This window comes from Mobula hypostoma, chromosome 6 (genome assembly GCF_963921235.1).
Source record: "Mobula hypostoma chromosome 6, sMobHyp1.1, whole genome shotgun sequence".
Classification (NCBI taxonomy): domain Eukaryota; kingdom Metazoa; phylum Chordata; class Chondrichthyes; order Myliobatiformes; family Myliobatidae; genus Mobula; species Mobula hypostoma.
In genome coordinates this window covers 68,374,223-68,399,038 of record NC_086102.1, presented here as the reverse complement: position 1 = coordinate 68,399,038, position 24,816 = coordinate 68,374,223, and the positions used below count along the sequence as shown (strand labels likewise).

The following is a 24,816-nucleotide window of genomic DNA, read 5'->3' as shown; positions in this document are numbered from 1 at the left end:
GGTGTATATACACCACATCCACTGCTCTATCTTCATCAATGTGCTTTGTCATATCCTCGAAGAATTAATTTAGGCTCATGACCTGCCCCTCACAAAGCCATGCTGGCTATCTTTAATCTGACTGTGCTTCTCCAATTGCTCAAAAATCCCGTGTCTAAGAATTTACTCCAGATATTTGCCCACACTGAAGTAATTCTCTCAGCTCTATAATTCCTAGATTATCTCTACTCCCTTTTTTGAACAAAAGAATAACATTTGCCACCCTCCATTCATCAGTAGCCTGATACTAGTCCAGTGGCCAGTGAGGATGCAAAGATCATTGCCAAAGGCACAGCAGTATCTTCCCTCACTTCCTGTAGTAACGTGGAGTATATCCCAACTGGCCCTGGGAACATATATTGTAATGTTCTTCAAAAATTCCAGCACATCGTCTTTCTTAATGTTGACATGTTCTAGCACATCAGCCTGTCCTCACAAATGTCAAGGTCCTTCTCACTTGTGAATACTGAAGCAAAATATTCACTAAGGATCTTTCGGATCTCCTCTGACTCCATACACATGTTTTCTCTACTATCATTGATCTATTTTACCCTCACTCTTGCCATCCCCCTTTTCTTTCCCTATGTGTAGAACATCTTGGTGTTTTCCTTCGTCCAACTTGCCAAGGCCTTGTCATTCCCCTTATAGCTCTCCTGTCCATTATTCAGTTCTTTCCTGCTACCTTGTAACTCTAATGTTCTGTGTGAACCATGCTTCCTAAACCTAAGTATACTTCTTTACATTTTCCACATCTCTTGTCAACCATGGTTCCTTCACCCTACCATCCTTTCCTTGCTTCAATAGGACAAACCTATCCAGACCCCCCCCCCGCAAAGTTCACATTTTTTCATTGTGCATTTCTCTGAGTACATCCAAGTTATGCTTCTAAGTTCCTGCCTAATAGCATCATAATTTCCCACTCTTCACACTAAATATTTTCCCATACTATCTGTTCTTATTCCTGCCCAAGGCTATGGTTAAGGTCAGGGAGTTGTGGTTACTGTATCTGCAATGCTCACCCACCGAGACTTCTGACACCTGATGCTGTTCATTGCCGAGCACCAGATCCAGTAAGGCTTCTCCTCTAGTCAGCCCGTCTACATATTGTGTCAGGACTCACCTAACAAGCTTTACCCCATCTAAATCTTTTGCACTAAGGAGGTGCCAGTCAATATTAGGGAGCTAAAGTCACCCATGGCAGCAACCCAGTTATTTTTCCCCCTTTCCAAATCTGCCTCCCAATCTATTCCTCAATATTTCTGTTGCTATTGAAGGGGAGTTGTGTTGGTCTATAGAGTGGAGCCAGTAGAGTGATTGCTTCCTTTTTGTTTTGGACTTCCACTCCCACTGATTCAGTAGACAGTCTCTCCATGATATCCTCCCTTTGTGCAGCTGTGATGCTACCTCTGATTAGCAGAGTACCCCAGTAGCTGTTCTTGTCAATAATAGGTATACTGCTTTGGATACTGTTATGGGAGTGGGTGGGGGGTGTGGAACAATATACCAGGGGAAAGCTGGTAGGTTGCCCAACCTCTGCCTAACCATTTTTGTTCCCATCTTCCTGCCAAACTGGTTTAAACCCTTCCCAACTGCTCTAGGAAATCTGCTTGCAAGGTTATTGGTTCCACTCAAGTTCAGGTGTACCTGGATATTTCTGTACAAATAATACCTTTCCCAGAAGAATTCTCAATGACCCACAAATATGAAACCCTGCCACAGGTATACCTCAGTATTTCTGTACAAATCATACCTTCCCCAGAAGAAATCTCAGTGACCCACAAATATGAAACCCTGCCACACATTCATCAATATAAATTGTCCTGTGACTGATTGGGCTAGGATAAAATTGGGGGATTGCTGGGCGGCGTGGCTTGAGGGGCCAAAAAGGCTTCTTCTGCACTGTATCTCAATCAATCAATCAATCAATCAATCAATAACTAAACAAATAACTTGTGTTCGAAATCCATTAGCCAATGGCCCTGTCGATCACAAGAGTGCCAAATGACCCAAACGGTCCCTCTCACTCCTTCAAAACTTGCGCTCAAAATCCACAAGCCAATGCCTTTACCGATTGCAAACGTACCAAATGATCTGACTGGCCCCTCTCATTTTATTAAACCTTGTGCTCAAAATTCACAAGCCAGCTGTCTCTTGTTGCTTTTTTCTTTTGAACAACTTACTAAATCCATATACACCACATGCACTGCGCTACCTCATCAATTTGTTTTGTCACTACCTCAATGAATTCAGACCGATATATTTATTTACTGAAAAGGTTGAACAGTGTCACTCATGCCTATACAAGCGAACAGCTGCAAATAAAAACCTGTAGGATGGATGTAGAATGTTGGAGGAGAAGTATAACAGCGATTTTAATCACTTTTTTTTAAAAACACATTTTCTTTTAAGTGAGCAGAGTTAAAATTGCCTCTTATTATTCCCAGAATCTGCTTTTTATACAATTTGTAATTAGCAAAGCCAACATTTGCTTTCTGTTCCTAATTTTATTTATGAAGCTATTGATGAATTGTCTTCCTGAACTGCTGAAGTCCTTGTGGTACACCAACGTACATGTAGAATGTCTTGGGGTCTTCCCTATCCTACTCACTAAGGCTTTCTCATACAACAGGAGTTCTGCAGATGCTGGAAATTCAAGCAACACACATCAAAGTTGCTGGTGAAACACCAGCAACTTTGATGCGTGTTGCAAGGCTTTCTCATGTCATCTTCTAGCAATCCTAAGTCCTTGCTTAAGCTCCTTTCTGGCTAACTTACAGTATTACTTTCAAGAGCCCTGTTTGACCCTTGCTCCTTAATGCTTAAGTATGATCCCTTCTGCTTCTTGACTAGATGTTCCACTTTCCTTGTCAATCATGGTTTCTTCAATTTCCTGTCCTCTCCCTGTGTCATTGGGACAAACCTACCCAGAACCCCACACAATAGCAATGTGCAGGTTGCTTAGGGGTTCTAAGCAACTTTCACATTGCCATTGTACATTTCCGTGAGTACATCTGTTCCCAACTTATGCTTCCAAGTTCCTGTCTAATAGCATCATAATTTGCCTTCCCCAAATTAAATACTTTTCTATACAATCTGCTGCAATATTTCCTCTCCTCCAGTTGGTATGTGCACATATTGTGTCAGGAATCTTCGCTAGACACAGCTGCCAAATTCTGCCCCATCTAAACCTTTTGCACTAAGGAGATGCCAAACAATGTTAGGGAAGTTGAAGTCACCCAGACAACAACTCTAACATGAAGAAATCTGCAGATGCTGGAATTTCAAGCAACACACATAAAAGTTGCTGGTGAACACAGCACACTCTGTTATTTTTGCACCTACCCAAAATCTGCTTCCTGATCTGCTCTTCAATCTCTCTTTTGTTATTGAGGGATTTATGCAATACTCCCAATGGAGTGATTGTTCCATTCCTATTTCTGAGTTCCACCCACACAGACTCAGTGATCCCTTCATGATGTCTTGCCATTTTGCATGCTATCCCTGATTAGCAAGGCCATTCAGTGATACCACTGTTAATGAATCCAACTGTCTGATACAGTCCCTGATTAGTAATGCCACTCCCCCACTTCTTTTACCACCCTCCCTGTGCCTCTTGAAACATCTAACTCATGGAATGTCTATCAGCTATTCCTGCCCTTTTTGAAGCTGAGTCTCTCTAATGGGCACAGTGTTGTAGTTCCATGTACTGATCTATACTCGAAGTTTATTGCCCTGTTCCCAATACGTCTTGCAATAAAATAGGCACATTTCAACCCATCCAATTGACTGCATTTATGTCCTATCCACCACCTGTTCTTCTTCGCAATTTCTCTACATGTCGCATCTAACTTTGCACCAATCTGCTGCATCTTTTGACCTATCTGATTCCCATTCCCCTGCCAACCTAGTTTAAACCATCTCCAAGAGCTCCAGCAAACCTTCCTGCAAGGACATTGATACCCTTCAAGTTCAGGTGTGACCTGTCCCTTTTGTACAGGTCATATCTTCTCCAGAAGAGATCCCAGTGATCCACAAATCTGTAACTATCTGTATGACCAAAGAATTACTATTTACATTTTGTCCCTTAACTGATCTGTGGCAAACACCATGCTTTCTTATTTTAAGTAAAAACTTCTACTTCAATACCTTAAAAAAGTGCTTCATGAAGTTCCAGACATACCGCTCTGGCTTATTTCTCCATTTCCACACTGTTATTAAACCTCAAATACTAGAAATCTGAAATAGAAACTGAAAGTGATGAGATCAGAGCAAATCAGGCAGAATCAGTGGGAAGAAAAATTATATTTCTCAAATATTGTTTAAAGGACACTTTTTCTATAGACATTTGCTCTAACCCAATGTATAGTTACTTATTATATATTACATCTATTTGAGGCGCTCAGCAATGTGTCAATTGAATATTTCATCTGAAGGATAATACATTCAATGGTACGGTATCAGATTGTTCTATCAGGAGTATTGTGATTGTTGTCTAAGACTTGAATCGACATCTTCAGTCTTAATATAACAATATAATGGACAAATTCAAGCAATACACATAAAACTGTCATCAAGGTTGCACCACGTATGTTGTTTCAGCTCACTGTTTAAGATTGATGGGAAACTCAAAATATTAATAGGAATAAGTGAGTTAAAGTTTTGGTTATGCTGAGTAAGCCAACAATTATAGGCATCTGCTAGCCTCGTGAGACCATGGATTTGCGCCTTGGAAGGTTTCCAGGGCGCAGGCCTGGGCAAAGTTTTATGGAAGACCGGCAGTTGCCCATGCTGCAAGTCTCCCGTCTCCATGCCACTGATGTTGTCCATTGGCACTACGGCCAATACAGCTTGGCACTGGTGTCGTCGCAGAGAAGTACCTTGCTCAATGACACAACACGCTGCCTCAGCTGAGGTTCAAACTGGCGACCTTCAGATCACTAGACCAATGCCTTAACCACTTGGCCATGCACCAACAATTAAAACTGAGAAATGTAATGCATTTTGAACTTTTTGAATACTTAGATACTTGCACTTTTTTCAAAGAAAGATTATTTCCATTTAAGTGCCACCCCGAAATATTAGTGTCAAATCATAAGAATGCAGATTCCATTCACAAAATTGTTTTATTTTGCTTTGAATTTATCATGGTTTCAGTGCAATAGTTTTATGGCTTGTCTATGACTATGATGCTAAATCTGTAAAATCAAACAAAACCCAAGGAGCGTAAATATAATTGTTTTATCTTTCATTGGGATCTTGTGCAGAAGTCGTTTGCATTACATAAATCCTTTACTATTTGGTTTAACTGCATTTACAGAAATGCTTGATATTTATTCACATTCCTTAGAAGTTCTTAATGCAACAAAGGTGTTCTAAAATGAAAAATTGTCAATAAATATTTAAACTTGCAGGTGAAATAGTATGTTTTCAAACATTAAATTGTGAATGTTTGATGATGCAGAATTGGATAGAAATGTATCAAATTTTCTTTCTCCCTTAGGTCTCTTTGCAATTAATAGTCCAAAAAATCCATTCTTGACTATTATGCCGAGGAATGGAAGGGTTCAAGCAAAAGCAGAATTTTTGATCAAAGTTGAACTGGTGACCCAACAGCCAATGGTTCTTGATGAAATGGTCACGTAAGTCTTTAAAATTTAAATTGGTTCCCAAGCTGCTGCTATACACTTGCGGACCATCTGCACTCAATTATTCTGTTGAATCTCTTCATTTTTCTAAGCTCCAGTGAGTATAGTCTTAATTGTCAAGATTTAAAATGTAAAACTGTGATTAATTTATATGTCCTTTTTTGAGCATGTGCTAATCAATAATATAAATATTTGCTTTGGCCTGTGCTACCACATCAGATTTGCCCCATGGCAGCCAATACTAGTTCTCAGGAAAAATCAACCCAAAATGTCAAGTGTCATGTGTCACCAGCAAATGAAGTAATTGCCACCTTAATGTTTCTGGTCCTAAAATCAGGATCTTGGTTCCGACTCCTGATTTTTCTTGACTTCCAAGTTGCTGATTAGTCCATTCACAGCTCTTTATGCCTTTAAATGACTTCAGATCGTTGCCTGTTGGAAGACTTACATACTTACTTATTATCCGCTGTGTGCACATGTAAGTCATCTGTGCATTTTGTTGTTTCCGACTTTCTCCTTTTTGATATAAAACTCTTATTCAGATTTTTAAGGGTTGTTCCTAAAATACAGAAGTTCATATTTTGTAGTTTATCATCTTGTATTTAATATCTCTTCGTATTTTCTTTTGGATGTTTATATCATCAGTGATCGTACCATTATTTTAACAGGTGGCAGTCATCAGGGATGCTTGAGATGAAGGGATGAACAAATCGTCCAAACCATAGCAGCTTTTTATCTCTAAGGCTTTTTATAATCTCATTCGGCCTTCTGCTTGAAAGTAGTAGGAGGCAGCAGTTATGCAGTAGTCTGAAGCCTGTATTGGCATTGTGAAGTAACTCCACAAGACTGAAAAATCAGCCTTTGGCATTCAAATAAATTACTGAAAGGTTTTGAGTGGTATAATCCTGCCAGTGATCTGGATGAACACTCTGCTTCTGCCAACAGCATGTTTAATGTCAAAAGTCCAGAAAAATATGTATGTTTTGGCGCTACTGGTCTTGACTTCAATTATGTGATAGTATTTGGTTCCCTGTCCACAAAGCCCTAAACTCAAAAGAAGATTTTAAGCCCTATCCAACATAGATATCTATGGGTATCCTCAATATAGGAAAGTTGTACTGTATCTGTCTACTCATCAGGCACTAGCTTACTTCCCTTCTAACCTCTACAGCGAGATTTAGCTGCCGATACCCACAGCTTGAGTTGTGGGATTACCCCCTTCCCCCCAACACCCCACCAAGAAGGAGATACTTCCAGCCAACAAGGTAATTTAAACACAGTTATTTTATTTTATCACAGTGCTACGTGATAGTGATGGTAAGAATTGGAGGAGATGGCAGTTGAATGCGTGGCTGAGGAGTTGGTGCAGGGGCCAGGGTTTTAGATTTTTGGATCATTGGGATCTCTTCTGGGGAAGGTGGGACCTGTACAGATTGGATGGGTTGCACCTGAACTCGAGGGGGAGCAATAGTCATAGTCATAGTCATAGTCATACTTTATTGATCCCAGGGGGAAATTGGTTTTCGTTACAGTTGCACCATAAATAATAAATAGTAATAGAACCATAAATAGTTAGATAGTAATATGTAAATTATGCCAGTAAATTATGAAATAAGACCAGGACCAGCCTATCAGCACAGGGTGTCTGACACTCCAAGGGAGGAGTTATAAAGTTTGATGGCCACAGGCAGGAATGACTTCCTATGACGCTCTGTGCTGCATCTTGGAGGAATGAGTCTCTGGCTGAATGTACTCCTGTGCCCACCCAGTACATTATGTAGCGGATGGGAGACATTGTCCAAGATGGCATGCAACTTAGACAACATCCTCTTTTCAGACACCACCGTGAGAGAGTCCAGTTTCATCCCCACAACATCACTGGCCTTACGAATAAGTTTGTTGATTCTGTTGGTGTCTGCTTGCAGGTAGGTTTGCTAGCATGGTTTGGGAGGGTTTAAACTAATTTGCAAGGGGGATAGGATCCAGAGTGATAGAACAGTGAAAGAAGTGCATGGAGTAAAGCCAGATCTAACATATAGAGAGGCTTTGAGGAAAGAGAAACAGAATAAAGGGTGTGAAGGTAGGAAGGTAGAAGGGCTAAAGTGCGTGTACTTCAATGCAAGAAGCATCAGTAACAAAGGTGATGAACTGAGAGCTTGGATACATACATGGAATTATGATGTAGTGGCCATTACAGAGACTTGACTGGCACCAGGGCAGGAATGGATTCTCAATATTCCTGGATTTCAGTGCTTTAAAAGGGTTAGAGACGGGGCGGAGGAAGGGGAGGAGGGGTGGCATTACCGGTCAGGGATACTATTACAGATACAGAAAGGGTGGGTAATGTAGCAGGATCCTCTTTTGAGTCAGTATGGGCGGAAGTCAGGAACAGGAAGGAAGCAGTTACTCGGGAGTATTCTATAGGCCCCTCGATAGCAGCAGAGATACCGAGGAGCAGATTGGGAGGCAGATTTTGGAAAGGTGCAAAAATAACAGGGTTGTTATCATGGGTGACTTTGACTTCCCTAATATTGATTGGCACCTAGGGTTTAGACGGGGCAGAGTTTGTTAAGTGTGTCCAGGATGGATTCCTGCCACAGTATGTTGACAGGCCGACTCGGGGGAATGCCATATTAGATCTAGTATTAGGTAACGAACCGAGTCAGGTCACGGATCTCTCAGTGGGTGAGCATCTGGGGGACAGTGACCACTGCTCCCTGGCCTTCAGCATTATCATGGAAAAGGATAGAATCAGAGAGGACAGGAAAATTTTTAATTGGGGAAGGGCAAATTATGAGGCTATAAGGCTAGAACTTGCGGGTGTGAATTGGGATGATGTTTTGCAGGGAAATGTACTATGGACATGTGGTCGATGTTTAGAGATCTCTTGCAGGATGTTAGGGATAAATTTGTCCCGGTGAGGAAGATAAAGAATGGTAGGGTGAAGGAACCATGGGTGACAAGTGAGGTGGAAAATCTAGTCAGGTGGATGAAGGCAGTATACATGAGGTTTAGGAAGCAAGGATCAGATGGGTCTATTGAGGAATATAGTGTAGCAAGAAAGGAGCTTAAGGGGCTGAGAAGAGCAAGAAGCGGGCATGAGAAGGCCTTGGCGAGTAGGGTAAAGGAAAACCCCAAGGCATTCTTCAATTATGTGAAGAACAAAAGGATGACAGGAGTGAAGGTAGGACCGATTAGAGATAAAGGTGGGAAGATGTGTGGTTGTGACTAGTGGTGTCCCACAAGGTTCTGGGACCTTTACTTTTCGTGATTTTTATTAACAACCTGGATGTGGGGGTAGAAGGGTGGGTTGGCAAGTTTGCAGATGACACAAAGGTTGGTGGTGTTGTAGATCGTGTAGAGGATTGTCAAAGATTGCAGAGAGACATTGATAGAATGCAGAAGTAGACTGAGAAGTGGCAGATGGAGTTCAACCCAGAGAAGTGTGAGGTGGTACACTTTGGAAGGACAAACTCCAAGGCAGAGTACAAAGTAAATGGCAGGATACGTGGTAGTGTGGAGGAGCAGAGGGATCTGGAGGTACATGTCCACAGATTCCTGAAAGTTGCTTCACAGGTAGATAGGGTAGTTAAGAAAGCTTATGGGGTGTTATCTTTCATAAATCGAGGGATAGAGTTTAAGAGTCGCGATGTAATGATGCAGCCCTATAAAACTCTGGTTAGGCCGCACTTGGAGTACTGTGTCCAGTTCTGGTTGCCTCACTATAGGAAGGATGTGGAAGCATTGGAAAGGGTACAGAGGAGATTTACCAGGATGCTGCCTGGTTTAGAGAGTATGGATTATGATCAGAGATTAAGGGAGCTAGGGCTTTACTCTTTGAAGAGAAGGAGGATGAGAGGAGACATGATAGAGGTATACAAGATATTAAGAGGAATAGATAGAGTGGATAGCCAGTGTCTCTTCCCCAGGGCACCACTGCTCAATACAAGGGGATGTGGCTTTAAGGTAAGGGGTGGGAAGTTCAAGGGGGATATTAGAGGAAGATTTTTTACTCAGAGTGGCTGGTGCGTGGAATGCACTGCCTGAGTCAGTGGTGGAGGCAGATACACTAGTGAAATTTAAGAGACTACTAAATAGGTATATGGAGGAATTTAAGGTGGGGGGTTATATGGGAGGCAGGGTTTGAGGGTTGGTACAACAATGTGGGCCGAAGGGCCTGTACTGTGCTGTACTATTGTATGTTCTATGTTAATGATGATAATCATCATCAGGTGCTGTGCCCAGTTTGAGCTTTGACTGCCATGACCCACACACTCCTGTTTTGGGTCAAGTGGATCAATTCATTGCTATTCATTTCCAGTTCTCTGGCTGCTGTCTCCATCATCATTTGTCTTTGTCTTCCTTTTGCTTTCTTCCCTTCATTCTTTCCCATAATTACCGTGCATTCTAACTCCTCTTTCCTCATCACATGTCCAATGAAGTTACGTTGCCTTCTCATGATCTCATACATTATTTCTCTTTTTGTATTTGCTCTGTTCATGACATCCTTGTTAGATATTCATTTCATCCATGATATTCTTTGCATCCTCCTCAAAAACCACATCTCTGCTGCTTCAATTCGTTTCCTCACGTTACTAGATATTGTCCAACATTCTGAGCCATATAACTGGATAAACGTAACATTTCAGTACTCTAAGGCGGGTTGTCATGCCTAGTTTAGTATTGGTCAGTATACTCTTCATTCTCATAAGGATGGCCTTTTGCCATCCCTATTCTTCTTTCGATGTCCATGTCGCACCTGCCATCTGATGTCACCCAGCTTCCTAAGTAGCAAAGGTTCTGTACTTATTTTATGTCTTCCCCATTTATTCTCAGCCTGCAGATAGGATTCTCCTTACTTTTAATGATACCTATTTAAATTCAGGCCAATAATTCTCAACACACAATCATTTATAAATGATTTATGAATTACAAAAGATCTATAAACTGCAAAGAATTTCCAAACACAGGTGCAATTCTTATGAACTATAAGAACATACCAATGAGTTGCGGATGAACGAGTCATCCATTGCAGAGACCAAAGATTGAGGAATATATGTTAGTTCTTTTTTCTGTAACCCCCACCTTCGTGTTGTTTCCTTCATCATTCCTAACAGTCCTGCCTTCTTTCTGATATTTATATTAATTTCTAATAGATGACATCATCTACATGTGATGTTTTCCTGATACCTTTGCTGAGACCCGAAACTTTGAAGACTGTAAAGTAATTCACAGAGATAGTCTTAAAAGTTTCTGGTGACAGTGATCCCAAACATCTACAATTAATGCTGAAAGGGCTGATTCCTTGAGTATATACGCATCCCAATTTGTAATTATGTTTGTTGATGTGCTAAATGACATAACCTCATTGTCTCAGGGTCTCGGCCTGAAACGTCGACTGCGCCTCTTCCTATAGATGCTGCTTGGCCTGCTGCGTTCACCAGCAACTTTGATGTATGTAACCTCATTGTCTTGCATTTGGCTCCTGGTCCCTTACTGTGCTTCCAGCTTCAAATTGGTTGATGCTTGCAATTTAATTTGTTGGATACCTCTCTGTTTAATTTCTGATCCTTCGGGTTCTTTTGGGAGTCAGAAATGACAAGCAGTCTTAATTCCAAGATTTCAGTTTATGTTAGTGTACAAACAAGCATACAAATATTAAGTAAACTAAATACTGTAAAGAGCTGAGAAACGATCCTAAGAGGGGAATTAATGCTAAGGGCTGTAAGACAAAGGAATAAAGATGGTGCTTCTGAAAAATCTATCACTTTTATAGACAAGATAAAAGAAATTTCTTAGATAGGAATGAATGAATTAATTGGCTTCATAATTAAAACAATTACATCACATGGGTAATGTACTAATACTTTACAAATGAAAAATGAGAAAAGTGATAAACCATTAGTTTAGCTGCCAGACATACCACCCTGCAAAAACTCATTTCAGGGAGGTTGCACCCCCGCCTCCTGCAACCCCATATCCCCCCCCCCCAGTCGACCTCCAAGGGTGCATGTATACAGGACATTTGATTATGAAAGAACAGAACAATTTATTTGATCACATATTGAAACTATTCACACACACACTCACACACACACACATATTCCTTGTTGAATATTTTGTTGCCACTCTCAATGCTAATAGCTAAATGCTAATGCAAATAGCTTTTCTATTTCTTTTGCAAACTTTCCTTGTACTGTGATGTGGCTTGCTTGGCAGACTTGAGCATTTTGCTGGAAATCTCAATCTCACAGCAGACTGTGTTAATGAATTTGTTAATTTTGCAAGACAGCAGATTTACAAGTGTTTTGTGAGACAGCTGACTTCTGAATTTTGACTTAAATGTGACGCACCATGCTGAATGCCCTTTCTATATCACAATTAGAATTTGGCAGCACCAGAAGCAGCTTCATCAACTGGCAGAGCTCTTTGAATCTCAACTGCCCTGTGCTCACAGATTTTACTTTGGACAGCTTCCCCCAGAACTCATCAACTGGCAAACTTTTGTAGTTTGGCAGCACTCCTTCAAGGTTAGTTGAGACATAATCCAGGACTTCCAAGTGGAGCTGTTCTCTTGCATCTGCCTTGATCACATTTGGAAATCTCTCTGCCAAAGTCAAAATCTGGTCTGGATTCACCTCATCTTGGCTCTCTGTATTGACCACTGACAGATTTTTCAAGATTTGGTCTCTCATTGGGAACTTCTGCAAGATTTTTTGAAAGCACCTGACATAGAATGCTCTGGCATCTTTGAAGAACTGCTTTGTCTTGTAAGGGGGGATCTCTTGTGCTTCCTTGCTTAGCACTGCCTCCTTGCCAGGTACCCAGTAAAAAGCTCTTCATCTGGGCGGTGAATTTCAGGGTTGCTCACATCTATCTCCTGAATGTTCCGATTTCTCAATACCTTTGGCTCAATAAATCTGCTTGCTATGTGAGGCAGGAGCTCTTCTACACTCTGATCCAAGTTGAAGTGGATAGGTGCGTTGTTTTGAAAAATCAAATTGAATTTGTCAAAACGTTGTGTGACATTATGAAGAAAGCATGTGTATATTTTCATTTGGGGGTCTTTCAGCCTCTTCTGAATATGAGATGACTTCTGATTCTCACTCTTTGACTCAAAATATGAAATAAAGGCTGGCCATTGGTGGAGCAGATGGTCCATACCTTTTCCTAAAGAAAGCCAGCACGTAGGGCAATGCTTTTGTACTCTCTGCTGGGCAACATTGCAGAACTCTTCATTTGGAACTTTTCTCAAAGTAGTAGTAGATGTCAATGAGCAGTTCTTCAGGTGATATTGAGAGCTCCTTAGCAGCAGTTTTGGCACAAATGTTGACCAGGTGACTTGGACAGGCAACACTGTAAATAATGAGGGGCCTGTGCTTTCATTCTTGATAAGACAGAGTTGTTTTTGCCAATCATCACATTGCAGTTGTCATTGCTAAATCCTACACAATTAGACCATTCAAGGCCTTTGTCATGCATGGATGATGCAATGTAGTTGAATATGTTTTCAGCTTTGGCATCATTACACACTGGCATGTCTGCAAATCCAACTGTTACCTTATCCTGTGTATCATTATAGTATCTGGCTAAAATGGCACATTCCCTCTCACACATGATGTCATTGCTTTCATCAACCAAAATACTCTATGGCCTTTTTTCTGTCCGGATGAACTTGTACAGATCCTTTGAACATTCAGGTTCCAGTGCCATGTTCACAATTGCTGCTGTCTTGGTTGATGAGCAGGCATAGTTTTTTGCTATTTCTGAATCAGGAAACATTTTCCTGAATAGCTTGCCTGTGTGCTTACACACCTGGAATGGCAAGTTATGCTCAACGATGAAAGATGTAAAGTACACCTCAGCTCTAGTGACCTTCTCTGTCAGACTTTAGTTTTCTGCTGAAAAGAACTGTGAAATACTTGAGCAGCCTTCCCTGCGGTAAGCCTCCCTAATATATTGTGGTCCCTAAAAGAAATAAAAGCATAAGGTGAATCTTTATTATATTGTCTTATGTAATAATTTGTTTAGTGATTTTGTCTAATCTGTAAACCAAGTTGGGTATATGCAGAAAATGTGACATTAAAATATGTTCTTATATTATCATGGAGGAGTTTTTTTTATTCTATTACAACTTTAAGCAAATCTACAGGGAGTTTGGCCTCAACAGGTAGGACATCAACAGAGTAGCTCCTTAGCAGCTAGACAGCTAGTTTAAATAACGTTAGCTATGCTAATGAACGAATGCACCTGTTAAACTCACCTCAACATGTCTTTTACAGTCATTTAACCCACCATGGGCAATAGAAAAGTCACTGCTGCAAACAGTGCAGCGAGCAACACTGTCATTATTTCTGACCCCTATTAGACTACACTTTAGTGTAGTCTGGGTGAATATTTTCTGTTTTTGAAACACTCTGCCATGGCGGCGCAGGACACTAAACTGAACTGATGGACGTCGACTGTAAAGCCCGCCCACAGAGAAAACTGATAGGTCTACTTAGCACAAAGAGAGACCAATCAGGATGCTCGCTCTCGCTCCTGCTTACGCTCTCCCTCTCAAAAAAATCGAATTCTTGGATATTGTATATAATTTGCGGGCATCAGGGATGCCGCTATCAATATGTGAGAGACTTCCGGGAGAGGTGGGATGTCTGAGCTGCTATACTGCTTTCTGCCAGGGAGTGTGAAAAATACATGAGTTCATTAAAAAGTACAAATCTCATAAAAATTATTATTAAAAAAGACAGTAGATTTCAACAAAGTTAAGAGCTGGAGACTGGTTCTTGTTTGCAACAGAAAAGCTGAGCATAGGATGTTCATTAAAAGTTTAACGTTATCATTAGCAACTCTAACCCTTTGGAAAGGTTATGCAGCTGTGCTAGAAAGCTGAGTTCAGCAATAAACCTCTTGGGCCCTGCAAAGTGAATATCTATTACAATCACAATCTCTGATTGAATTGGCAGTCTTTCCCTGTTGATGCTGATATAGCCCTATATATTTATTTAATGAAAAGGTTGATCAGTGTCACTCATGCTTACACAAATGAATAAAAACCTGTAGGATGGATGTAGAACATTGGAGAAAGAGTATGACAGTTGATTTTAACCACTTTTTTTACACATTTTCTTTTGAGTGAGCAGATTTACAATTGCCTCTTTATTACTCTCAAAATCTCCTTTTTATACAGTTTGTAATTGGCAAAGCCAGCATTTGCTTTCTTTTCCTAATTTTATTTATGAAGCTATTGCTGAATTGTCTTCTCGAACTACTAAAGTCCTGTAGTACTCCAGTTTGCTCTTGAGTGATGAATTTCAGATTTTAATCCAGCAGCAATGCAGTAATGCTGATTGTAGTTTAAACTTAGAACAGCTATTATTTGTGGAGGACCTTGTAGATTATTGCGTTCCGATACATCTATTCCATTATCCTTGGTGATCAATCAGCATTAATGGTTTGGAGCTGCAAGCAAATATGCCTCATAGAGTTAGAGGAGTTCGCGGATAATAACTTGCCTCAATAACTACAGTCTGATGTCACTGACCTTAATAATAATGAAATACTTGGAGTAGCTGGTCATAAGCTATATCAAATTCTGCCTTCCCATTGCATTTGAACCCTAAAAGTGTGCATATCACCTGAATCGGTTCACCAATGATATTGCTCTGGCCCCTACTCAATACTGTCCCACCTGGAGAATGATGTACATCAGAATGTTGTTCGTTGACTTTAGTTCAGCATTCAATACGATCATTTCTCAAAAGCTAGTGAGTAAACTATCCTTGTTGAGTCTCAACACCTCCCTCTTGCAACTAGACAACAAACTTTGCAAATGCATATACAGTCGGCCCTCCTTATCCACGAGTTCCGCAAACGCAAATTCAACCAACCGCGGATCGAGATAACCCGGAAGTGCTGTTCCAGCATTTGTTGTTCGAACATGTACAGACTTTTTTTTCTTGTCATTATTCCCTAAGCAATGCAGTATAACAACAATTTTACATAGCATTTATATTGTATTAGGTATTATAAGTAATCTAGAGATGATTTAAAGTATCCGGGAGGATGTGCGTAGGTTATCATGGATCGGGATAAAAAAACGGAAGTTATCTTACTAAGTAAGTCGGAACAGGTACATCCGGTATTACTTAGCGTTAGTTAGTCAAATGTTTGTCTTAGTATTGTGACAAAAGAACCAGTTATCAGAAGATTGATGCCGATAAGAGGACAATGGGGGGACATGCAAGGTGCTAATAAGAGAGAGACGAGAGAGATTACCGAAAGGAGACACGGTTCCGAGTATTGTCAGAGACCAGTGGCTTTGAACTCTGAACTGTTTGAAGTTTGATGGACAGGCGATACCCCAGCAGGGGGATAAAAAGGGACAGGTTCGCTAAGGCAACAGACACATGACTCCATGAGGTAACGAGACCCTGAAAACGGTATGCCCCCCCACAAGTTGGTGGGAGTTTTTGGAGGTCTGGTCGCGGGACTAGCCATAGACGCACAGGGTGGAAAGATACAGTCAGGCGGGAACCTGGTGTGTGTGTCCGCCCTTGCCTGGGTGCCGGGTTCATCGCAGAAGAATGATCGTATCTGGAATGGAGGGGTCACAGTCGGTGACCTCAGAAGACATTACAAAGGGCTCGCCCGAAACCTAACTGCGAGGAATATCGAAGGTCTGTTTGGAATCCGATTTGCATATTCATTCGTTCTCTCTCTCTCCCCAACGACACGACGGCGATTACTGCGAACTGAATTGAACTGAACTCTGTGTCACTTGATGACTGATCATTTTACCCCTAGACCGCGATAGAGCTTGATTGATCCTATTATCATAGTTCCATGTACATGTGTGTTTATTCATTGCTAACCTGTTGCATTTATATCCTTACTATTGGAGTATTGTGTTGCTCATTTCTTTAATAAAACTTTCTTAGTTCCAGTAATCCAGACTCCAACTAAGTGGTCCATTTCTGCTGGTTTGGCAACCCAGTTACGGGGTACATAACGGTATATAGTATATATTTTACCTTTCTCTGCATATAAAACACTTAAGAAACGTATGTTTTCAGCACCGGGCTCAGGAACGGAAATTCCCGAGTTCGATCCAGTGCCAGACCGCTCCCGAGTGCTCTCCATCCCGGCCGGGTTGATGTGAAGGATCAAAAACCCAAAACCCCAAAACCCAATAATTAAACCACTGTGTTGTTTAGTAATAATTGTAGCTTTAATCGGGGCTGGGCTTTTCGCACTTTATCCTTTAAAATTGTTCTGATCGTTGACCGACTGTAGCCTAATGCTTTTCCAATGACCGATGGCGTTTCACCTCTTTCCGATCGCTTTATTATTTCCACTTTATTTTAAATTGCGATCGTGATTATTTTCGTGAACAGAAACATTGCAGATTCAGAGCTCCATTGCCAGGTCCTAATGTTCACTGCACTAAGACAGGTTAAATAAGGTCCGGGGTTCTGCTGGGTCCTAAGGTCCACCGCATTTAGCCAGGTTGAATAAGGGACTTGAGCATCCACATTTTTTGGTATCCGCGAGGGGTCCCGGAACTAATCCCTCGTGGATAAGGAGGGCTGACTGTATAAATAATTAGCAATAAAGACCGAGCATGAAGTAACAAGATAAAGAGTCCTTAAAGTGAGACCATCGGTTGTGGGACCACCAGCAGTAGAATGAGTGTAGTTATCCCTTTTTGTTCAAGAGCCTGATGATTGAGGGGTAGTTACCATTCTAGAACATGGTGCTGCAACTCTTGAGGCATTTGTACCTTTTACCTGATGGCAGCGGCGAGAAAAGAGCATGGCCTGGGTTGTGAGGATCTTTGATGACAGATGCTGCTTTTAAATGGCAATGTTTCATGTTGATGTGCTAAATAATTGGGAGGTTTTTACCCGTGATGTCCTGGGCCGAATCCACTACCTTTTCTAGGTTCAAAGGCATTGATGTACACATACCAGGGCATAATGTAGCTAGTCAGCACACTTTCCACCACACATCTATAGTAGTTTGCCAAGGCTTTTGATGGCATGCTGAATCTCCACAGACTCCTGAGGAAGTAGAGGAGCTGTTGTGCTTTCTTTGCAATTGTATATATATATGATGGGTCCAGGACAAGTCCTCTGAGATAGTGACACCCAGGAGTTAAAAGTTACTGACCCTCTCCACCTCTGATCCTCTGATGATTACTGGCTGATGGACCTCTGGTTTCCCTCTCTTGAAGTCTACAATCAGTTCCTTGTTCTTATTGACATTGTGTGAGAGGTTGTTGTTATTACATCACTGAGCCAAATTTTCCTCTTATCTGCTGATTCATCACCACTTTTCATACAGCCACAACAGTGGTGTCATCAGCAAACTTGTATATGGTGTTGGAGCTGCACTTAGCCACACAGTCATAGGTGTAAACTGAGTAGAGCCGGGGGATAAGCACTCATCCCTGTGGTGCTCCTGTGCTGATGGAGCTTCTAGAGGAGATGTTTTTGCCAATCTGAATTGACTGGGGTCTGCAAGTGAGGAAATCCAGGCCCAGGTCTTGGAGCTTACTGATTAGTTTTGAGGGGATGGTGGTGTTAAATGCTGAGCTGTAATCGATAAAGAGCATCCTGATGTATTCATCTTTGCTGTCCAGATGTTACAGGGTTGTGTGAAGGGCCAATGAGATGGCATCTGCTGTGGACCTGTTGCTTTGGTAAGTGAATTGGAGCTGATCCAAGTCACCAGTTAGACAGGAGCTTATATGCTTCAACACCAGCCTCTCAAAACACTTCATCACTATGGATTTAAGTGCCACTGGGTGAAGATATCTGTGAACACACCAGCCAGATAGTTAACACGGATCTTTAGTGCTTGGCCAGGTACTTCGTCCAGACTGTGCTGGAGTTTGTTGTCCATTGATGCTGTTTACAGTTACTTCTATAGATTTGCTAAGTATGCCGGCAGAAAAAAGAATCTTAGGGTTGTATGTGGTGGCATATATATACTCTGATAATAAATTCTACTTTGAACTTGAACTTTGAGTTATGGACGTCTTGACAGAGAAACCTCAGACTGTTTGTATTGTAGCAAAATCTCTACCTCTCCACCTCCATTCTAACCACATTCTACCAGAGAGCCATCATGAATGTCCTGACTGGCTGTATCAAAGTTCAAAGTAAATTTATTATCAAAGTACATATGTATCACCATGTACAACCCTGAAATTCATTTCCTTGTGGGCATAATCAATAAATCTACAATAGAATAATAACCATAAACATACAGGCCGATGAGTCTGACATTAGTGGAAGGTATTCTATGGGACTGGATGTATAAGTATTTGGATAGACATGGACTGATTAAGGACAGTCAGCATGACTTTGTACATGGTAGGGCATGTCTAACCAATCTTAGAGTTTTTTGAATAAGTTACCTGGAAAGTGGATGAAGGCAAGGCAGTGGACGTTGTCTACATGGACTTTAGTTAGGCATTTGATAAAGTCCCACATGGGAGGCTGGTCAAGAAGTTTCAGTCACTTGGCATTAGGGATGAGGTAGTAAATTAGATTTGATATCGGCATTGTGGGAGAGGCCGGAGAATGGTAGAAGAGGATTGTCTTTCTGACTGGAAGCTTGTGACTAGTGCTGTACCACAGGGATCAGTGCTGGGTCCTTTGTTGTTTGGCATCTATATCAATGATCTGGATGAAAATGTGGTGAACTAAATCGGCAAATTTGTGGATGGCACCAAGATTGGGGCTGTAGTGGACAGTGAGGAAGGCTTTCATGACTTGCAGAGGGATCTGCATCAGCTGGAAAAATGGCAGATGGAATTTGATGCAGACAAGTGCGAGGTTTTGCACATTGTGTAGGTCCTACACAATGAACGGTTGTGCACTGAGGAGTGTGATAGAACAAATACAGGTACATAGTTCATTGAAAGTGGTATCACGGGTAGATATGGCATAAAGAAAGCTTTTGGCACATTGGCCTTCATGAATCAATGTATTGAGTACAGAAGATAGTGAAGTTGTAAAAGACATTTGTGAGGCCTAATTTGGAGTATTGTGTGCAGTTTTAGTCGTCTTGCTACAAGAAAAATGTAAACAAAGTTGAAAGAGTGCAGAGAAAAATTACAAGGATGTTGCCAGGTCTGTCGACCTGAATTATAAGAAAAGATTGAATGGGTTAGGACTATATTCTTTTTAAACATAGAAGATTGAGAGGAGATTTGACAGAGGTATACAAAATTGTGACAGTGTAGATAGGGTATAAGTGAGCAGGCTTTTTTCACTGTGGTCATGGGTGAAAAGTGAGAAGTTTAATGGGAACATGAGGGGAAACTTATTCACTCAGAGGGTCATGAGAGTGTGGAATGAGCTGCCAGCACAGGTGATGCATGTGAGCTCGATTTCAATGTTTAAGAGAAGTTTGGATAGGTACATGGATAGTCGGATTGTGGAGGGCTATCGTCCATGTGCAGGTCAATTGGAGTAGGCAGTTTAAATAGATTTTGCTTGGACTAGATGGGCTGAAGAGCCTGTTTCTGTGCTATACTTGTCTCTGACTCTATAACAGGATCAATGAATGACTACCAACTTGGGTGTTCAACCAATGTGTGTTGAAAAAGAAAGAAATAATAATAATAATAATAATACATAAATAAGCAATAAATATAGAGAACATGAGATGAGGAGTTCTTGAAAGTGAGTCCACAATGATGGGAAAAGTGAAGCTCAGAGAAATTATCCCCTTTGGTTCAAGAGCCTAATGCTTGACAGGTAATAACTTTTCCTGAACCTGGTGGTGTGAATCATGAGGCTCCTATACTTTCTTCCTGATGGCAGAGAAGAGAACATGTCCTGGGTGGTGGGGGTCTCTGATGATGGAAGCTGCTTTCCTGCGACAGTGGTAGATGAGCTCAGTGGCGGGGAGGGTTTTACCCGTGATGGACTGGGCCATATCTAGTACTTCCTGTAGGATTTTCCTACATTGGTGCTTCCATACAAGGGTCTCATGCAGCCAGTCAATATACCCTCCACTACACATCTATAGATGTTTGTCAAAGCTTTAGGTGCCATTCCAAATCTTCACAAACTCCTTAGGAAGTAGAGATGCTGCTGTGCTTTCTTCATTATTGCACTTACGTGGTGGGCCCACATAGGTTCTCCGAAATAGTAACAATGAAGGATTTAAAGTTACTGATCCTTTCCACCTCTGATCTTCCGATGAAGACTGGCTTGTGGACATCTGGTTTCCATTACCTGAAGTCAATAATCAGCTCCTTGATCTTGCTGACATTGAGTAAGAGGTTGTTGTTATAGCACCACTAGGCCAGATTTTCAATCTCCCTCCTATATGCTGGTTCTTCACCAGTTTTGATTCGGCCTACGACAGTGATGCCATCAGCAAACTTGAATATGGCATTGGAGTATGTTTAGCCACAGAGTCATAAGTGTAAAGCAGGTAGATCAGGGGGCCAAGCACCTGCCTTTTGGTGTACTTGTGCTGATGGAAATCATGGGGAAAATGCTGTTGCCAATCTGAAATGACTGGGGTCAGCAAGTGAGGAAATCAAGTATGCAGCTGGACAAGGTGGCATTGAGGCTAAGGTCTTGGAGTTTATTGATTAGTTTTGAAGGGACAATGGTATTGAATACCGAGCTGTCGTCTATAAAGAGCATCCTGATGTATGCATCTTTGCTGTCCAGATGTTCTAGGATTAAGTGAAGTGCCAGTGAGGTGGCATCTGCTGTGAACCTGTTGCTCCCGTAGGCAAACTGGAGTGGATCCAAATTGCTTTTTAGGCAGGAGTTGATTATGTTTCATCACCAACCTCTCAAAACACTTCATCACTGTGGATTTAAGTGGTACTGAACGAGAGTCATGGAGGCAGGTTACAATGTTCTTCTTAGGCACCAGTATAATTGAAACCTGCTTGAAGTAGGTGGTACCTCACACTGTTGAAATCGAGAGGCTAAAGATCTTGGTGAGCACTCCAGCTAGTTGATCAGGTGGGTACCCTTTCTGGACCGGATGCTTTTTGTGGGTTTACCCTCCTAAAGACTGTTTTCATGTCAGCCCCAGAGACTGAAATCATAGGATTATCTGAGGCTGTGGGAGTTTGTGGTGGTTCCTCCATGTTTTGATGGACAAACCGAGCTAAGAAGGCATTGCGCTCATCAGAAAGTAAAGCCCTGTTGTTGCCTATATCATTTGATTTTACTTAATAAGAGGTGATAGTTTTCAAGCCCTGCCACAAATGTCGAGCATCCTTTATTGATTCAGGTTTAGTTCAGAATTGCCACTTAGCCCGTGAGATGGCTTTCTGGAGATCATATCACCATCTGGCATGGGCATTGCAAGGCATCTGACCACAAGACCCTGCAACAGATTGTGAGGACTGCTGAGAGAATCATCAGAGTCTCTCTTTTCCCTCATCCTGGATCTACACCAGAAGTACTGCATTCACAGAGCCCTCAGCATTGTCAAAGACCCCTTCCATCTGTTTTACATTCGCTTTGACATCCTACCCTCTGGCAGAAAGTACTGCAGTATAAGAACAAGGACTTTTAAGCTGGGTAAAGGCTTCTTCCCCCAGGCTGTGAGACTTCTGAGTGCTGTGTTACCACTCAGAATACATTATTTATAATAGTGCCAGTAGCAGTAATATTGTTGAATATTTAACTATATGTTGTATATGCACTTCATGTCAACTTGTACAGCTATGGAGTACTTATTTTTATCCGTTAATATTATTGTGTTTATGTGCTTATGTGATATATGTACTGTGTCTTTCACCTTCGTCTTAGAGGAACATTGTTTCATTTAGCTGTATAGATGTATACGACTGAACGACAATAAACTTGAATTTGAACTTGGGTGCTAAAACCTGGGGTGTTTTGGCTGGGAGATAGTCTGTTTTGTCTTGGATGATGTTGAGCTTCATAAACATTGCAGGAGACTTGGTCCGAATATGCATAAAAGAACTGATTTCCAAAGAAGCAATGAAAATGATAGCTCTTAACTTCAAGCAACACACACAAAAAATGCTGGTGAATGCAGCAGGCCAGGCAGCATCTGTAGGAAGCCGTACAGTCAATGTTTTGGGCCAGGACCTTTTGTCAGGACTAACTGAAAGAAGAGATAGTAAGAGATTTGAAAGTGGGAGAGGGAGGGGGAGATCCGAAATGATAGGAGAAGACAGAGGGGGAAAAAGAGGGGTGGATCTAAGAGCTGGAAAGTTGATTGGCAAAAGGGATATGAGAGGATCATGGGACGGGAAGCCTGGGGAGAAAGAGAAGGGGGGAGGGGAGCCCGGAGGGTGGAGAGCAGGCAAGGAGTTATAGTGAGAGGGACAGAGGGAGAAAAAAGAGGGAGAGAAAAAAGTGGGAAAACTAAAAAATATATATAAAAAAATATAAAATAAATAAATAAGGGATGGGGTGTGAAGAGGAGGAGGGGCATTAATGGAAGTTAGAGAAGTCAATATTCATGCCATCAGGTTGGAGGCTACCCAAATGGAGTATAAGGTGTTGTTCCTCCAACCTGAGTGTGGCTTCATCTTGACAGTAGAGGAGGCCGTGGATAGACATATCAGAATGGGAATGGGACTGGGACATGGAATTAAAATGTGTGGCCACTGGGAGATCTTGCTTTCTCTGGTGGACAGAGCGTAGGTGTTCAGCAAAACGGTCTCCCAGCCTGCTTTGGGTCTTGCCAATATATAGAAGGCCGTACCGGGAGCACTGGATGCAGTATATCACCCCAGCCGACTCACAGATGAAGTGTCGCCTCACCTGGAAGGACTGTCTGGGGCCCTGACTGGTGGTGAGGGAGGAAGTATAAGGGCATGTGTAGCACTTGTTCTGCTTACAAGGACAAGTGCCAGGAGGGAGATCAGTGGGAAGGGACGGGGGAGACGAATGGACAAGGGAGTTGTGTAGGGAGCGATCCCTGCAGAAAGCAGAAGGGGGGGAGGGAAAGATGTGCTTGGTGGTGGGATCCTGTTGGAGGTGGCGGAAGTTACGGAGAATTATATGTTGGTCCCGGAGGCTGGTTGGGCGGTAGTTGAGGACAGGGGGAACCCTATTCCTAGTGGGTTGACGGGAGGATGGAGTGAGAGCAGATGTGCGTGAAATGGGAGAGATGCATTTGAGAGCAGAGTTGATGGTGGAGGAAGGGAAGCTTCTTTCTTTAAATAAGGAAGACATCTCCTTCGTCCCGGAATGAAAAGCCTCTTTGAAAGCAGAGTTGATGGTGGAGGACAGGATTTAATCAAGTATGGGAGCAAGAAATCATTTGAAATCAAAAACAAACTCTCCACAATAGAACCTAAACCAACAAAAAAAAGATTAGATTAGATTATGAAGTCACTCAGTCCTCGTTTATTGTCATTTAGAAATGCATGCATTAAAAAATGATACAATGTTCCTCCAGAATGATATCACAAAAAAAAGGATAAACCAAGACTAAAACTGACAAAACCACATAATTATAACATATAGTTACAACAATGCAAAACAACACCATAATTTGATAAAAAGCAGACCATGGGCACAGTGAAAGAAAGTCTCAAAGTCCTGATCAACCCATCATCTAATGCAGCAGTCCCCAACCACCGGGCCGCAAAGCATGTGCTACCGGGCCGTGAGGAAACGATATGATTTGGCGAGATGAGTCAACTGCACCTTTCCTCATTCCCTGTCACGCCCACTGTTGAGCTTGAATTCACGTGAGGTCATTACGCACGTGAGGTCATTACGCACACACCATCCATGTCAGCGTGGGAAGAAGGTCAACTCCTCGAGCTTGCAAATGAAGGCGGGCTGAAAAGTATGTTTGACATAACATCTCTGCCGGCATTCTGGATCAAAGTCAAGGCTAAATATCCTGAGATAGCCACGAAAGCACTGAAAACATTGCTTCCATTTCCAACATATCTCTGCAATGAATGTAACAAAAATTAAACTGTGGAATAGATGCCAAAACAGACAGGATCTCCCAGTAGCCACCCACTTCAACTCTGCTTCCCACTCCCATTCAGATATGTCCATACATGGCCTCCTCTACTGCCATGATGAGGCTAAACTCAGGTTGGAGGAGCAACACCTCATATACTGTCTAGGTAGTCTCCAGTCCC

General features: G+C 41.8%; 1 protein-coding gene across 1 annotated transcript in view; it reads left to right on the top strand.

The window, feature by feature from the left end:
• The window catches only part of LOC134348078 (cilia- and flagella-associated protein 47-like), a 712,768-nt gene that overhangs the window by 26,693 nt on the left and 661,259 nt on the right, over positions 1–24,816 (top strand). Inside the window, exon 4 of the mRNA XM_063050919.1 lies at positions 5,540–5,678. Within this exon, the coding sequence (XP_062906989.1) occupies positions 5,540–5,678 (139 nt within the window). The remainder of the gene's footprint in view (positions 1–5,539; positions 5,679–24,816) is intronic.